The sequence below is a fragment of the Prinia subflava genome, chromosome 1, assembly GCF_021018805.1.
Source record: "Prinia subflava isolate CZ2003 ecotype Zambia chromosome 1, Cam_Psub_1.2, whole genome shotgun sequence".
NCBI classification, from domain to species: Eukaryota; Metazoa; Chordata; class Aves; order Passeriformes; family Cisticolidae; genus Prinia; species Prinia subflava.
In genome coordinates this window covers 62,012,949-62,030,127 of record NC_086247.1, presented here as the reverse complement: position 1 = coordinate 62,030,127, position 17,179 = coordinate 62,012,949, and the positions used below count along the sequence as shown (strand labels likewise).

Sequence of the window (17,179 nt, the reverse complement as noted above, 5' to 3'; positions counted from 1 at the left end):
TCAAGCTCCACACGACATTCAGAATCATGTTGTGCTGTTCCTGAAGGAATATAAATATCCAGAGCTGTGTCAACAATAAGTCCACTACAGACCACGACAGCAAGCATGAAAAGAGCTTTGGTAAAATATGTCTTTTTAGAGCAATTTGCACATTTTGTGGCTCTGATGCAATTCCATTTTTCTCTTTGTGAAAGGAAGAAGTGCAGCAAGTTGAGGGTCTTGTGAACGAAAACTCCTTTCATCATCTCAAGCATCAGCATAGCATGCATGACTTGATGAAGAACAAAGGGATTAATGTTATTCTGGAAGTTAACTATGACTCACATCAGTATCCACAACATCATGTCTTTTGGGGAGGGAGGAAATAATCAAATCTAAATAACATTTTGTGCCATCTCTTGGGGCTGCACGATAGTCATATAATGTCTCTCTGTGTAAGATGGAGTGCATCTCTCTTAATAGTTTTAGCTGGTGCTTTCATATTGATTGATGTATTTCAGACAATTTAGCTTGCTCCCTACTTACAAGCAATTAGTGCCACTTCCCGAACAAAACACATATCCTTGGGCAGGGGGAAGGACTTATTTGAACCTTTCAAGCTTAGAAACATCCCGTGATACAGACAAGATTCCACATTCAAAAACTGTGTGCAATTAAGACTGTGCTGCAGTACCTACTGAATCTGCACCCTAATGCTGTCCATATTTTCTACAAAACAACCCCACCCATTAAAGACAGAGCAATGCTGTCTCAAGAGCATATGCAACGCTGGATGTTGGATGTTTACACCAGTCATATGCCTCTGAAAAGGAAAAGGCAGCCTCCCTTAGCACTCCAGTTGAAAAACTGGGATATGTCAGTAGACTATTGGGACTCCAGGTACTTAGGTGATTTGGCAATGAGGTTTCATCCCTACAGCAGAGTCCTCTGTGCCCATGCCAGGAGGCAGAGCAGCCCAAAGAGGGAAAGCCCTGCAGCCTGCTGATGGCCTGGGAAGTCTGCAGAACAGCTTTCGGCCACTGCAACCCAGCAAAGCTGTGGTGGGAGTATCCCACAGGAGCAACTGAGTCTATAAGCAAGTACTTTTAATCTGCCAAAAGCAGGTTGTTTTCAAACAAATTAATGTTCATTGCAATATATCTGTCTAGGGAAAGAGACACAACCTTTCTTGAGTGGAAGCTGGGATGGGACACACTGATGTCTACAAAGAAATCATGTAATTACAATGAGTCAAGAGATCTGCTCTATCTGCAAACATTTCTATTCATCTCCTATCTTTCCAGGTAGAAATTTCACTATTCATATGAAGAGATTACTTATTAAATCACTCTGTCAAAAGGATTGAAGCTGGATTCAGACCTTTATTACAGTTGTGTAAGTGATGGAAATGCTTTGTACAGTTACGTTAAAAAAAAAAGGCAAGCCTTTGTGAAATCATCCTGGTTCACTACAAAAACATTATTACACAGAAACCAAAAATGCCAGGTTTCCAGGTACACCCTATTCAAGGTGCATCAGCTGTCACTTGTCACATAGAGTGACAGCTCACCCAATAGGTTTTATTCTTACCTTGAAAACTTCCATCAGACAGACAGAAACCCATGGAGCAAGATAGCTGCTTCTCTGGACAATCTAAATCCATAATAGTCTCATATTTCTGGGCACAAATGTAATCATATTAGACAAGTTCCTCTGGAAATGTATTCATTTGGCTTTATTACCCACCAAAGGAGATTTCAAAAGGTTCTGGAAATCCAATAAACCTCCCATTTATAAGTCAGGGCTTGCAAATACTTAGAAATGTGCTCTATTGGAAAAAGCATATTACTATGTTAATGGACACATACTGAGCTTCCTTGAGTTTCAGAAGTTCTTTCTGAATTTTTGTGGAGAAACAAGAGAAGAATATATCATAATTTAAGCACGTTGTTATTCTAGACCATAGTATCTCACTAACCTTAATGTGCACTAGGTTAGAGTTGGCACCTTGTCTAATTCTTCTTTTATATGCCACAATTACTGCTTATGTTAAAAAATATACCGTTCCTCTTCCCCCTTCTTGACAGTTCTGCTTTTCTAAGTACATTGTTACATATTAACATAATGATAATGTAATTGCTTTTGTGCTTGTAAACATTATATATAATGTGGATCAAGAACAATGCAATCTGTCTGTGTTGTTGAAACATTAAAATAACTAAGAAAATTAAGTTTGGGCTGTTTGGTAATGATACCAGGGTGAGAAATATAGCTGTTCATAACAATGCATATGGCTATGCTTAAGAAGGCTAACTGGATGATGATAGAAATCAATGTACAGCATGATGAAAATGGTTAATAAACTTTGAAAAGTTATGCAAAACCAGGGTATGAGAACAGCAGAAGGCTGGAGAAAATTAGACTGAGAAATGCAATGAAATATAACGATAAAGACAAGCTTATGTAATTCTGAATTACACATTGTCACAAGCACAGGGTAGTAATAGTCCCTTTCTATATGACTTCAGTGGGCTGACAAACTGTATGCTGCATCCATTTGGGTGTTTCTGCAGCAAAAATTAAAACAAAATAAAACTGACATTAGAGAAGCCCTTGACAAAAATGTTTGAGAATATTTTACCATATAATGGACTGCTAAATCCAGTCATTGGGGACAATTAAACACAGCATAAAACATGTCATTCTTTAATCTGCTTTTGCATTTTGATTAAGAATTGCAGATAACAATGTGAAGGGTATTCTCAAAGCAAGGAGTATAATTGGCAAGAGCCCTAGTACTCATTAACTGCAGATTAAACTTAAAGCAAACTGAATATCCATCTGATGCACAATATAGAGAGCTTGTGGGGCAATGGAGATCAAGTTGAATGAAATATTTTATATTTTTGCCTTTGAGGATGCCAAAAGCTAAAAGCAGGATTGAAAAATTGTCATGAATTTATGAACACAGTGGAAACTCTGCAGAACTGAGTCAGGCATGACCTTCCTGGTATACCCAGGCAAATACAGGTTACTGTGCTGGGAATTCACTAACAAACAACCAAAACAGCTTGATCAATAACATAAGCATTTAACAGCTTCCGGAAATCACTTTTACTGATCAACAGTTATTCTGGAAGTATTTGAAGAAGAGAGACATCAGCAGATTAAAAGAAACTGAGAAAAGGGTAACAAGCTGGTAAATGTACTAAAGAATTGATTCGTTAGGAAAGATTAAAAGATGTGAAGGTGCTAAGTGACAGCTCATATTTTATTACATAAGCCAAACAAGAAGAAAAATTGTTTGGAATAGATGACTGAGAACAAGTGATATGGGCAAACAAATTTGTGCCAATCCTGAGAATGGTTTGAAGCTTCCCCTACTGTTCCTGCCACACCACTCTGAGTAAATGTCAGCAGAAGGTGTTGGAGTTTGGGAGGAACTCAAGAGTGCTGGAGAAGCATGTGCTTGAAATGGGGTTTTGAAAAGTAAGGATTTTGTTTTGCAGTGGGTACAGAATCCTTTGTGTCCCATGGTTGCTGCTAGAAAAAGAAATCTCTCGCTGTCCTTTTTTCCCTAGCAGCAAAGTGGGCTCTGTAATATTTCTTGACTCATGGGGACACTGTGACAGGAAATTCAATAAGAATAAATATATATCCAGCCTGGTTCTTAAAAATCATCTTATTGACCCAAATGGGCTTTTAGTCATGCCTTTTGACTGAATAAAGATATTCTGGGAAAGAAGAGGCAAAACAACTGCAAGAAGAGAAACAGATCTGGCACCATAGTAAAGGGAAAAGAGAAAAGCATAAAATCTAGGGAAACACCTGAAAAATTAAAGATAAAAATAAAAGGAGGGGAGTAGAGAAGAACTACAAGAGTGGGGTAGAAAATGCAAAACAGAGTGGCACAGTACAAGGCAAAGAGTTCCCAGCTTCCCAATAATAACCAGCCTGAGCACATTGCTGCCTCAGAAATTGGTGAGACATTGAGGCAGCTTTGTGCACTGGAAAAGGACACAGCTGAACAGGGCAGCAGGGTGCTGGGGGTGCTGGCAGTAAAATGGCCACTGCATCACTGCCTGTGTTGCGTGCCCCAGAGCATTGATGAAGTTACATGGGCAGGGAAAAGGCACAAGTAATAACCAGCCTTCTCTTTACCAGCTCTTAGGAGAGGCAACATCAAGCCCAATTTCATTGAGCTCTTGCCCTCCTCTCACTCTGTCATCATTACTGTGACAGCAAATTCAGTTTGGCCTAAACTGGCTTTTTTCCACCCCCCCACTATAGCTTTGATCACTTGATCAAGCACCTGGACCAAAATTTAGACATGTGAAACTTTGACAGAGGGTAACCATTGATCTGAGACTGGTGCCACATATTTAGTCCTGGATGGAAAGGAGCAAGAGAGTACTATGCTAAACACTCCTTCTGTTCAGCTGGGAGCCTTCCAGGCAAGAGAACCTCTCCACAGTTATGTTTGCATGGCAAGTGTGGCAAGAACAACCTGTGCAGGGTCTGCTGGATAGACTCCCAAACCTGACATCATTGTAAATCCTGGGCCATGCATCTGATTGCTGAAGAACTCAGGATTAACACAGAAAATATTCTGTGGTGCTGAAAAAAAATTAAATTAAATACAAAGTACAATAGCTAATGAGCTATGTAGGAAACTAAATGATGTAGCCAGTGCCACCTGGTTCTTTACTGGTTTTGTACTCATTTTCTTTTATCAGAATGCGGTGGGACTGTATACTGAAGATACGTATTTGTATTATCCAAATTGCAAATACTGAAGGTGGCAGATTTAGGTAGGTGTCATTTGAGATTTTGAGCACAAACCCCTAATAGAGACAGATAAATAAGTTCAACTATTGGTTGGATAAACTGAGTACTTTTGATCAAGTAACAAAAGTGAAATAGTTTGTATGAGAGAACTCCAAAGTGTTTTGTTGAGGCTGATTCCAGATTTCATTAGATGTCTTTGATTTAAAACCAGAGGCAATGGGCATGAAACACAGGAGGTTCTCTCTGAACATCACGAAACACATTTTCACTGTGAGGGTGATCAAGCACTGGCACAGGTTGCCTAGGGAGATTTTGGAGTGTCCATCCTTGGAAATATTAAAAAACCATTTGGACACAGTTCTGAGCAATGGGTAGTCCTGCTTGAACATGGTGAGTTGGACAAGATGACCTTTAGAAGTCACTTCCAACCTCAACATTTTTGTGTTTCTTTGATTCTGTGAAAACTGTTCCAGTTCATACTCCTAATGTTTTTGACGTTTTCTTTACAAGTACAGGAGTTGGGAAGAGGTTTTCTCGGGTAAGAAGGAAAGTTGAGACTAATAAGTACAATTCTCTTGCAAAATACCTGGCAAGAGCATGATTCTACTGTCTGATGTACAAGGCTGCAGGGGGCTCCAAACAACACTTTGATGGCTTTGCTAAATTATAGATCTTTGCTCTCCAAGACAAAATAAAATGGTGCTTTCACAATTAAGTGTATCTGTATTGTATCCAGATCTCTGGCAAATGAAATCACTCTTGCTCCTCTGGCAGCTCCTCTCTGTTCATATTCCCTGCTTCCCTTTGGTAGTACATCTTCATTTCTACAACTACAGGAGAAAAATCAGGGGGGAGGAGGGCAGAAATTGTGTGTGCATCAGCAAGGGACTTAAAAACTGCTGGGGGTATTCAAGAGTTCACCAAAGCTGACAATTTTCAACAATCTGTATAGCTTCCTACTTCCACAGAGGAGCAGTTGGAGGTGAGCAAAAGTGAAATTGTTGGATAATTGCAATAAAGTTACATTTAAGTGCCAAAGATGGAAGTTACCAAATGTGGCAGAGTTTAGTGTGATCCCAAAACACACCAGATCTGTCATTTTGTTGGTGTGGTATTCCTTCTGTCTGCAACAATTTGCACTGCAGAAGCAGCTTGCTCAAATTCTCTCTGAATTCTTTTGCTTTTAAAGCTAGCAGGAACGTGTTTAGGGGTTTTTTAATACATATATCAGAGAAAAGAATAGAAATGAATACCCAGCTGGCATAGTGTGAATTTGCCAATCAACCATGACTGTATCACTCACTAAACTAGCTAGAGATGCTTCCAGACAGATAGCACTGCTCAGATGTGGCTTTTCTAGATAAAAAATGGCATGTCATTCATCCCAGGAGTCAAAAAATAACAACAGCACAAAGCCAGAACCAAATCCCGTAAGTTTTACTTACAGTCTATGTGGACTTGTTAAAAGCTTTCACACTAAGGGCAAATCATGCCTGACAAATTTGGTGTCCCTCCACAATGGAGTTACAGCAGTGGTGGATAAGGGAATAGCAACTGACATCAGCTATCTGGACTTGTGCAGAGCATTTGACACTGTCCTGCCCAGCATCCTTGTCACTACATTGGAGAGACATATTTTGATGGATGGACCACTCAGGGTATAAGAAATTGGCTGGGTTGTCACATCCAAAGGATTGCAGTCAATGGCTCAATGCCCAACTGGAGTCCAGTGACGAGTGATGTTTTCAGGGGTGAGTATTGGGACTGGAGCTGTTTAACATCTTTGTTGGTGACAAGGACAGTGGGATTGAGAGCGCCCTCAGCAAGTCTGCCAATGTCACCAAGCTGTGGGAAGGAATGCCACTCCAGAGGGACCTGGACAGGCTTGAGAGGTGGAACTGCTTGAACCTCATGAAGCTCAATGAGGCAAAGCATTGTCCCTGGATCAGGACAATCCCAAACAAATTCAGGCAGAGAATGGATTGAGAACACGGGGAGAAGAATTTGGGGGTGTTGGTGGATGAGAGGCACAACCTGAGCCAGCAATGTGCATTTGCAGCCCAGAAAGCCGAATGTGTTCTGGGCTGCATCAAAATCAGCGTGGCCAGCAGATCAAGGGAGGTAACGCTCCCTCTCTACTCCATTCCTGTGAAATCCCACCTGGAATACAGTGGCCAGCTCTGGGGCCTCCAAGATAATGATGTGGACTTGGAGCATGCACAGAAAAGAGACACAGAGATGATAAGAGAGTTGCAGCACCTCCTCTATGACAGGTTAAATTAGAGTTATTCAGCCTGGAGAAGAGAAGGCTCCAGGAAGAGCTTGTAGCACCCTTTCAGGATCTGAAAGGGGCCTACAAGAAAGCTGGAGAGGGTCTTGTTACAAGGGTTGGTATGGATAGGACAAAGAGCAGCAACTTCAAACTGCAAGAGCGTGTGGATGTCCCATTCCTAGAAGTGTTCAAGCTGTTTAGCCTTCCTGGAGCTTCAAGATCAGTCCCACCCTGGCTGCTGTAGGTATTCCTGGATAGAGGGTACCGCTAAGTACCTCCTGTCCAAGTACCTCGGGCAAAGCTCCCAGGCACAGGCAATACTTAGCAAGCTCAGCTATCAATGATTTCAGCTCTTTGCAGGTTCAGCTCTATTAGTGATTTTCAGCTCATGAGCTTGCTAAGTGCCTCCAGCAGACACAGGGAGAGAGAGGAGAAGCTCTGTATGAGGTTCCACAAATGAGTCTTTATTGACATCCTCTGCGAAGGGTTTCAGGGACAGCTCTTCCACTGAACTGGGCAAAAGTGGGGTTTATATAGGGTACCAAGGTTTGGAGAAATGGTCCAATGGTATGAGTCGGGGTACAAAGTGACCTATTGTCTTACAGGGAGATAAGAGAGGGTCCGAGGGCAGGAGGGGTTATTTGGTCCAGTCACCATGACTAGGCATTTCTTTGTCTTTGGGCAACTGATCCCCAGAGAGGCTTCTCAGGCCTCGTGGCTGCAACAAAGCTAGATGGGGCTTTGAGCCACCAGGTCTAGTGGAAGGTGTCCCTGCCCACAGCAGGAGGGTTGGAACTAGATGGTAGCTAAGGTCCCTTCCATGAAAAACCGTCCTACGAGCCCAGCATATAGTTTGCCTGTCTAAGCTGAAAGACATGGGGAACAGATACAAAGTTGTAAATTCTTTTGGGAACTCCCTGCAGGGGACTACCCACCGCCCTGGAAGAAGGATGTTTGAACTGGGAGAGTACTGATAAAATTTGGTCTGAGACCTCTAGTTTGTATTTGTGTATTTTTTCATTATTTTAGATGTGGAAGTGGGCACAAAAACTGTTAGTAGAAAGAAGGTTCAGAAAACACGGAGAAGATGACTATGTAATCTTGAGGACTGGAATAAAAGAAATGGGATGAAATGCAACAATGGAAAAGATACAGTCATTCACTTAGACATTTATAAAAAGCATTATTGTTATTTTTATGGACTGTAAATGACAAATACGAGGAGTAGCCTGTATTTGTCACTCATAGCATGACCTGAACCATCAGTGAGATTCAGTCATATAAAAAGCAGATTGGTTGTATTAGAAAGGTAATTTTGGAAGAAATGAGGAGAGACTACCTCCATTGCAGAGACTGGCAATAGTTTGTGAAAAGCTCTTATAAACTGCAGCTACGGTGAAGAGAGCTGAAACCAAACTTTATCTAATGCAGTAAAATCTGAGTTACAAAGGCTGTGTCTTATAGGAGGAGACTAATAAAATGTACTGATAGGTTAGCCCAGCAAAGAGTGGCTATGACTACTGCCTATAAATGTATTACAGATTTAGATGCAAGAAAAGGAGAAACGACTAACTGGAACACTGGAACTGGACAAGGACAAATGAGTATGAACTGGTCTTGAATACGTTTGAGATGAGGGCTGCTCTGGTCCAGCCCTTCAGCAAGAGGTACAGAAAAACAGCATATTTAGTGTAAGATGGATCTAGATGTGTTTATGGAAGGAGTTATACAGAGCATTTGCTTCTACAACAGCAAAATACTACCTTCAAAACATCTGTGCCAGTCCCGTGACCCAAAGATCCCAAAGGTTTATCTGCTTAGCAAACCAGACAGCAGCACACAAACCTAGAGAGCTTTGAACATCTTGGCCAGTGTACCTCAGCAGCCCAGTTTCATCAGAACCAGTTCTATTTGAGTTAAGGTGCCCCACCTTACTGAGGAGCAGAACTCTTCTCACATCTAGCATCACCAAGTAATCACAGAACATTCACTTGGCAGAGGCAGCCAGTGCTGAATTCCTGTGTCAAAAAGAAATTGCTCTCTCAGTAATACAGGACTTCATCTTCATTGCTGTATTTAAACAATCATTGTGCCTCCTCAAAGCTTACTCCTGGATTTATGGCCTTGCTCTTGACCACTCTGGTTAACAAATTACTCAAAGGTCTCCTCAGACAAGAGCTATGCCTTAGTGCAAGCCAGATCATCTCACACAAGCTCTGCACCTTACAGCCCATCAGCGGTGTGTAGAGGCAGAGAGATCAAGGAAAGAGGCAGCTTTTGTTCCTGAAAAACAAATGGTTTGCACAGTGGATTAAAAAACTTGCATGAAACATGACAACTGAGACAGGAAAAAATCTCGATGGATGTAAAGCTTCGTCTTGTGCTTTTGCTATGTAAAACCAGTCGCTGCTGTACAGAAAGCTTTCAGCTACACAGAAACCTGCCGAGCATCTGCACTCAAGATGTGCGCCTGATACCTTCTACCTGTGCAGTGCTTCTGACCTCTGAAGTGTCTCCGTGTGAGGGACTGGAAAACACGTAGCTAGTAAAAGCACTCTGTTACAAAACTCACTGCCTACACCATAAACATATTAATTTATGGACTGGTACAAATGCTCCCTCTGTACATGCCGGGCTTCCGTTCAGTAAAAATTCAGCGCAGCCCTTACAATTAATAGAAGAGATGGTCTCTTGGCTTTCTTTCCCAACCCCACTCACTCCGGCTTATTAGTGAATAATAAAAAACCATCCCGGACAGTGACAAACGCTGTGCCAGCGGTCCTCCTTCCTCGACTCCCCTGGGGACCTCTCTGCTCCCTTCGCCCATCGGTGCTGTCCCCGCACGCTGTCGCCCGTGCCCGCTACCGGCCCGGCCCGCCCCGGGACCCCGCTCCCCGCGGGGGCGGCCCCGCCGTGAGGGCGGGCGCTGCCGCCGCCGCTCGCCCTGCCCGCCGAGCGAGGAGAAGCCCCTCACCTCCCCTCCGGTCCCGGGGGAGGGGGCTGCCATCACGTGTGCTTCCTCCCCCTTCTCTCTCTCTCCCTCCTCCTCCTCCTCCCCCTCCGCGGCGGCGGCGGCGGCAGCAGCAGCCTCTCGGCTCCGCTCCCTTTGTTGCAGGCGGAGCGGCGGCGCTGCCGGGCGCCGCGCACAAAGGAGCGCGGCCGGGGCGAGGCGGCTCCGCGGGCGGGCGGGCGCGGACGGAGCGCGGCCCGGCGGGGACAGCCCTGCCCGCGCCCGGGCGGCGGCGGCAGCGGCGGGTCCGTGCGGCCGCTGCGGCGGGGATGCTGAAGGTGCGCTCCGGCGCGGCGGAGAAAGGAGGGTCCCGCCCGGGCGGCGCCGCGGGCTCCGGTTGATGCTGCGGGCCTGCCGCCGCCATCCCGTTGCCGCCGGCGCTGCTCCTCGGCCGCCCCTCGCCATGCTGGGAGAGAGCCCGGCCGCCGCCCGGCCGCTGCTGCGGGCGGGACCCCCGCTGGCGCTCTGCTACACCTCGGCCCTCCTGGTGCTCGCCCTCTCCGCGCTGCCCGCCGGCCGCGCCTCCCACCCCCTGCCCGGCTCCGAGTGCCAGGGCGGCGGCAAGGGGAAAGGCATCAACTGCTCAGGTAATGACCCGCCGGCTCCCGCCCGCGCCCCCCCTGCGGGCAGCCCACGCGTGCACGTGGAGGGAGGGCTGATCGCGGCCCCTGCTCCGCCCGGCCCGCCGTGGCGCTGCGGGCGGCGGAAAACAAAGGAGCGGCGCCCGCCCCGGCCCCGGGGGCGGCGAGCCGGTTCCCCGGCCGGCGGGAGATGCCCCTCTCCGGGGCGCGGGCGGTCCCCGCTCCGAGGCGGAGAAAGGCAAAGGCTTTGCCGCCGCCTCCCGGCTTTTGTGGCTCCCCGCCGCCCCCCGCCGCGGTGCCGGCAGGTGCGCGCCCGCCGCCCCGGGGCTGCCCGCTGCCCGCCCCCTCCTCCGCCTGCCCCGTGCCCGTCCTGCCGCCGGCGGAGGGTGCGAGCCGTGAGCGCAGCCCCTGCCGCCTCGCACGGGCTGTTTGTTTCTCGGCTCTCGCTCTCGCTGTGAGCAGCCCTGACCCGGGGTAGCCTCCCCGCCCGTCCGTCTGCCGGCTGTTGTATAGATTCACTCTGGATGAGGCGTAGGCAGCAAAATACTCCGTGATGTGCTCAGAATAAGCTTTTTGTGGGGTTTTCCCCTGCTTTGGTTGCATGACTTATACATAATATGCATAATTATATGCTGGTATTGTAAGATTGCGATGTGGTTTGGCATGACAGCAGCACGTTTTCTTAGATCTTCGGGGATATGATGGTTTTGAAGTAGAACAAAGTAAACACATGCAATATAAAGTTAACAGGTTTTTAGAAAGATTTGTTTGTCTTCTAAAACTACTATTTAGAAAAGGGACTTTTTTTTTCCCTCTGAAAAATGGCTGTGCATGCCTCCTCCTGCCTTTTAAAATGATAGGTTTATTCCGGTGCACGAATCGCCCGCGAGAGCTGTGCAAAGTGCCTTCTCCAAGGTGATGAAGGTTTCTCGCCCTGTGCGCAGAGCCCCCGTTCCCATTGTCTTCAGCGGGATTGGGAGGCAATTTACACCTTGGAAGGAACTCCCGGTATCTTCCAGAGTAAGGTGTCCAAACTGCACCAGAGATTTCAAGAAATGAATGAACGGAAGAGTGATCTTCCTCCCAATTACATTTTACAATACGGATAATGCTGCTAAAGCAGGCTATCAAATTCGCAGACCAGCAAACTGTGGCAAAATGGTCTTGCAATATAATAAATCTGCTACACACTCTTGAAGTGCTCATCTTCATTCTACCCAGTTTAGAGACACACAATGCTACTGTTCTGCTGCTGTTGCTGCCTGACTTTTCATTCTGTTTGTGTGAATATGATGGTTATTTTTAAAGAGAGGTTAATAGGTTAATGTGTCACCGGCGTTAGCGGCTTACTCATCAGAGACATGTGGGTCATTAGACCATGGCACGAGCATAAATCAGTGGGATTAAATATGGAAGGCTGCTGAAACGTATGAGGAAGTTTCTAAGACGATGTGGAACACAGGGATATAATTATTTAGAAAGAGTCACAGAAAGACAGCTTTTCAGCCTGGAATTAGAAAACCGTATGCTATATTGAAGGCATTCAGCATGGTTCAGTTCTACTAAAAATAGGCACAAGCAAATGTATGTGCTATATACATACTTGTGGCAGGCACTCTTTTCAGGGTAACTCCAAAAATATGGAAGGAAAATTTTGTTTTAAATGCAGTAGTCAGATTCTGCTGTGTGTTAACTGTTTCATGCAAAATGGCAGGGTTTCAGTACTCAACTTTATTTTGAAAGAGCTAGCATCAACACACAGTATCTGGGTCAGATTTTCCCATCACTTACCTTTGCACAGCTTCATTAACTTTTACTGAAGGAGCTACTGCCTGGAAAAGATGAGTTTCCTGTATTTACACATGGGGCCAGATGTTGGCATTAGCACCCTTCTCAGTAGACTGCTACCACATACATTGCTGTTTATACTCAAAGTTAAACTTGACAACACTACTGCTGCTTCTTCAAATGACTGGATACTCTAAATTGCTTTCCATATTTAAAGAAGCAAAATGCTTCTCCTTTCTTCTGCTGTTTTGTGAGTTTTATATGTGCATCAGTCTGACCTGCTGCCTTAACAGGTTTTTTGCCCTTCTTGAGGTTGTTCCTGGGCTGGTAACATTTTATCATTGTTACCAGATTATATAGCTACCTTTATTTATTTGTTACTTCTTTTCAGAAATGCTGAGTCCTTTCCTTTATTGCTGCAGAATATGCTGCTTAAGAAAGAGTTTGCTGTAACAAAAGAACGTTGCCAGGTAGAGGGCACAGGCAGACAACATGAACATTAAGATGGCTTTTTCAGCCTTGATTCTGCTCCTTTGGCACATGCATTGCAGCTTGGCCTTTTGTTAAATTATGATATAATTGCATCATCCCTGGCCAAGGGAAGAACATTTGATAAAGTGATTAGAGCAGGAAACAGAGAATTAAGATATATCTGGAGTTAATTGACAATGTGGACTTGTGTGTGTTTGTTCATCTGTCAATCCATACTTTGCTAAGCTAATGAAATAAAATAACCCTGTTTTACCAGAAATGGGGTAAAAACAAAGTAGGTATTTCTTTCTGGAGAAGAGAGTCCTAGGCTGGTGTTTTGGAGAGGTTATATTATTCCCAGTGCTGTCTGTGGTCTTCTTCTGTAACATTTCCATACTCCCTGACTGTCCATGTGCTGGTGGTGTGATGCTGTGCTGAGGCATGCCGTGTCCTTAGTAGGGGGGCTGTGAACTACAGGGAGTTACTGAGCATCCTGTGTGTGAAGGTAAGTGCAACATGCAGCTCCTTGCTGAGCTCCCAATCCCCTGGTGCTCTCCGGAGACACAGACTGTGCGTGGGCATCGGCAGCTTCCGTTTCGGTCTGGTTGAATCTCTGCTGTGAGATGTGCTCTGGTCACCTGTGGAGCCACAGGGGCTGTAGTTGGCTCATAACTGACCCAATGCTGCAGGTTTAGGTGGAAGGTACACAGACTCAACGAGAGATATCGCTCAGTTTGAGTGATATTTGAGTTTACCACTCAGCACTGGTTTGGATGTGTACACCCAGGATTTTAATTAACAGGGATATATATGCTTGTGTTGTAAGCCTCTCCATGAGCTGTTCCCTCATGTGATAAAATAGGCTTGCTAGGAACGATTCTGTGCACCACCTATGAGTCTCACAGACTATGTGCTGCCCCTGCCTTTCATAAGATCTCTCTGAGTGAAGTGAGTAAAGACAAGGTTGTTTCAAGATAGTTTATTGAGGATTGAATGAGCAAGATGAGATCCTGTTTAAATGCAAATATGGTGCATTTGTTTCCATTACTTTCTTAGATACCTTCATGTCTGTCCTCCAGCTCCTGTGGCAGGAATCCCCCAGGCTTACTCTTGCTCCACACCCATTATGGTGCTGTAGTAGCTGTTTTTCCTTAGGATAAGAAGTCTAAAGCTACTCATATCTGGTATGTCTTCATTTGAGGTGAAGCATTAAGATAATTAGCGATTTGGCCAAAATGAGTTTTATGTGCACTATTTCTCACTCTAAACTATTGTGTTGTCTGGAGCTTGGATCCAGGCTGCCCCTGCTGTAGCAAGGGAGAGTGAACACAAGCATGTAGCTCCCTTGGCCCAGGCCACGTGGCAGATGTGGCCGTGGATTTTGGAGGATATAAACCTCAGGCACTGCTGGTCTCTGGAGCTCAGCCGTGGTTTCTGCCTGGGCTCAGTGGGGGCTCTGTGAACCAGAATGAGATGTGGCCTCAAGACTGGCTTTCATCTGTTCTTATCAGCTAGAACAGACATACCCTTTGTGCTTTTTGCTCAAATTAAGTGGATGAGGGGTTTTGTTTGGTATATCATTCAAAGTTACACAGAGCAAAACCAATTTGTGCTGAAAATATGCAGCCGTGTTGGTGAGAACATTAAGAGCAAAGGATATAAAAGAGATACAGGTTCAGGTAAATTATCATATTTTAAGAATTACTCGTTGGTTTGTGTTTGCATAGTTACACTTGATCTGAAATGGTAGACGGGACTAGAATAATTGGTTATTTTATCTAAGGTACTATGAGTTATGTTCCTGTAAATGAATTATAACAGTCAAGCCAAATAAAATGTGATATGTGTTTGTGCCAATTGAACTTCTGAAGTAAATGATCCAAACTCATTCAAGTTACATGTCACTTTGAGAAACTATCATAAGGCACGAATATAAATCAACTATAAGTAAAAAGTAAAACAAATTATTAGAAAGAGAGAGTAAAACTTGGACAGTAGCATGCATATATTTGTTTCCCTTTAGTGTAGTTGCCTAGACATGAAATGTCCTTGCAGTAGAGATCCTTATGCTGATTAAAGAGCCAAAAGGTAATTAAAGGAGAATTGAAAGTGTCAGAATAGCAGAAAATCATCTTGTAACAGGTGTCACTCCATCATTGTCACTAGTGGGAACTGCTAGTGTGATGGAGCAATTGAGGCTTGACTGAGGGGATTGGATTGAATCCAATTTCTTTATTGGTTTTTTGAAAAGAGGAAAAAAGAAGCTGTGTTTGTTGTGGAAAATACTGCTAATGAAACATTCTTTCTGTACCAAGATCTCTCTGATAATTCCTACTAAGAGGAAAACAAGAAGCCTGGTCCTTTTCTTCCTGCTGATGTAAAGATAAATATTTTATACTTGTATCTTGTCAGTTTTCTTCTAGAGTTGACAGTAGACTGGATAAAGGGGAGAGTTAATATTTACTTGGACTTGAAAAAAAAGAAGCTGTGGCCAAGAGCTTTGGGTAGAGAGGTATAAATGCAGAGAATCCCTCTGATATTGACAGGAGCCTGTACCCTTTTCCTCTAAAGAGATCATTACATTCCACCATTGATCCATCAGCTGAAAGCACTTGTGACTTCTCCAGCCTGTGGTCAGACCTTGGCGAGTGTCCACAAAGCAGACAGTGGCAATAGTTCCTGGGATGACAGTGGCTGTAACATTTGTGGAAGGAAGAATGCTGAGCATCAGGAATGTCGAAAAAGGATCTATTCTTCTGACTCGAGACTCCTGCACAGCCTCCTCACTAAGTCCTTACAGGTGCTGTGGAACAAGAGGGAGATAGGGGACATGTTGTTGTTGTTGAGGTAGAAGCCTGGCTTTTTCTAAACTGACTGTAATGTTTAGTAGAACCGAAGACCAAGGACATTTTTTTGTAGAACTACTCTTTAAAAAATTCTTTCTATCCAAAAACTAGCTTTAGAGAATAAAAAAAATGATAATTAAATACTACGCTGTAAACTAAAGGGTCCCTTCTAATTGCTGTAGTTTATTCCTAGATCATCTTGAAATTCTAACAGTTTAGAAATATCGAGAAATAGAGGAAGAAAAACAGAGAGTGTAGGAGAGTGAAGCTGTATTTTGTGGAACTCCTAAGCGTGTAAGGAAGAGCTTTTTTCACTAAATCAGTTGATAATAAATTTTATTTTATGAAACCATTTCTTGGTTGTCTTTGTATGATATTTTTCTTCCACAAAAGGATAAGAAGTTGAAGATGAAATCTGATTAGGAGTAAATTCAGCAGTCAAAACTGTGATCTGATGAAATTAAAGTTTCCTGGAGAACCTGAAATCTGTTTATTTGTCTTGATAAACAGCTACAATGTACCTTTGGTTCTAAATTAGTTCACAGATGGCTTCAGGGGGACGTGGAAGCAGAATTCTTTAATCTTGTATTATTAGGACAGTATCTAGTGGTGCCATTAGCTGAGCCATTAGCTATCTGGGATTTATGGGTCATGTATTTTACTATTTGTTTGTTTATTTTAAATGAGAAAATTTTCCAGGTCTTTTTTTCTCTTCAAGATTCTTGCTAGGGAACTTCTTCTGTGTTCTGTGGAGCAAGATGCTGTTGGAGTCTAGAACATCCCTCTGGCCACCCTGGAGGGTTTGGAGACCAGACAGGGGGGTCTGGGATCTGTACAGTGGGGTCAGTTAGACCCACACAGATCCCAGGAGGACACTGGCTCTGATTCCTGTCCATGGGAGTGAACACTCACATGCAGGAAGAATCACAAATCCTAAGAATTTAAAATAAGTAGTAGATGGTTTATTATAGAATATAAATATAGAAATTAGGATTCTTAGTATATGGGGCTGAAGAGACAAGATGGAGGAATTGGGGAGTGGCCCTGTCCTCCTTGTTCTTGCTCTCATCCCCCATCTTGTGCTGAGTTGGGTTTTAGAGATTGGCTTAGAGTAGAACTGACATGTTAGCATAGGTAGTAGGTATTGGTACAATTTTGTAAATAAAAAGTACGTTGTGGACGGTGGTTGGGTCAGGGGTACTGTACATAAGGTGTGGGGCTCTCTGATCCGCCCAGTCTGCCGCGTGTCCTGCTCTGCGGAGACACCTTGCAGAGCTGAGAAAGAACTAAGATAAGGTTCCCTGCCAGGGAGGCCTGGCAGAGCTGAAAAAGGACTGAGATAATGAAGAATAAACAACCTTGGAAATGTGCACTGGCGGACTCAGTTTGTCGTCTCTACCTCTGGTGTGTAACACTTAGGGCAAAGAGAAGACTGAAAACCTTA

General features: G+C 44.3%; 1 protein-coding gene across 2 annotated transcripts in view; it reads left to right on the top strand.

Annotated features, from left to right (window-relative positions):
• Positions 1-10,071: 10,071 nt before the first annotated feature.
• Positions 10,072-17,179, top strand: part of TMEFF1 (transmembrane protein with EGF like and two follistatin like domains 1) — a 116,695-nt gene continuing 109,587 nt past the window's right edge. The window contains exon 1 of one of the 2 annotated variants that reach the window (XM_063398247.1): positions 10,072-10,636. In XM_063398247.1, coding sequence (XP_063254317.1) covers positions 10,390-10,636 — 247 coding nt within the window. In that variant the 5' untranslated portion in view covers positions 10,072-10,389. The remainder of the gene's footprint in view (positions 10,637-17,179) is intronic. The other variant, XM_063398239.1, reaches the window with a different exon arrangement.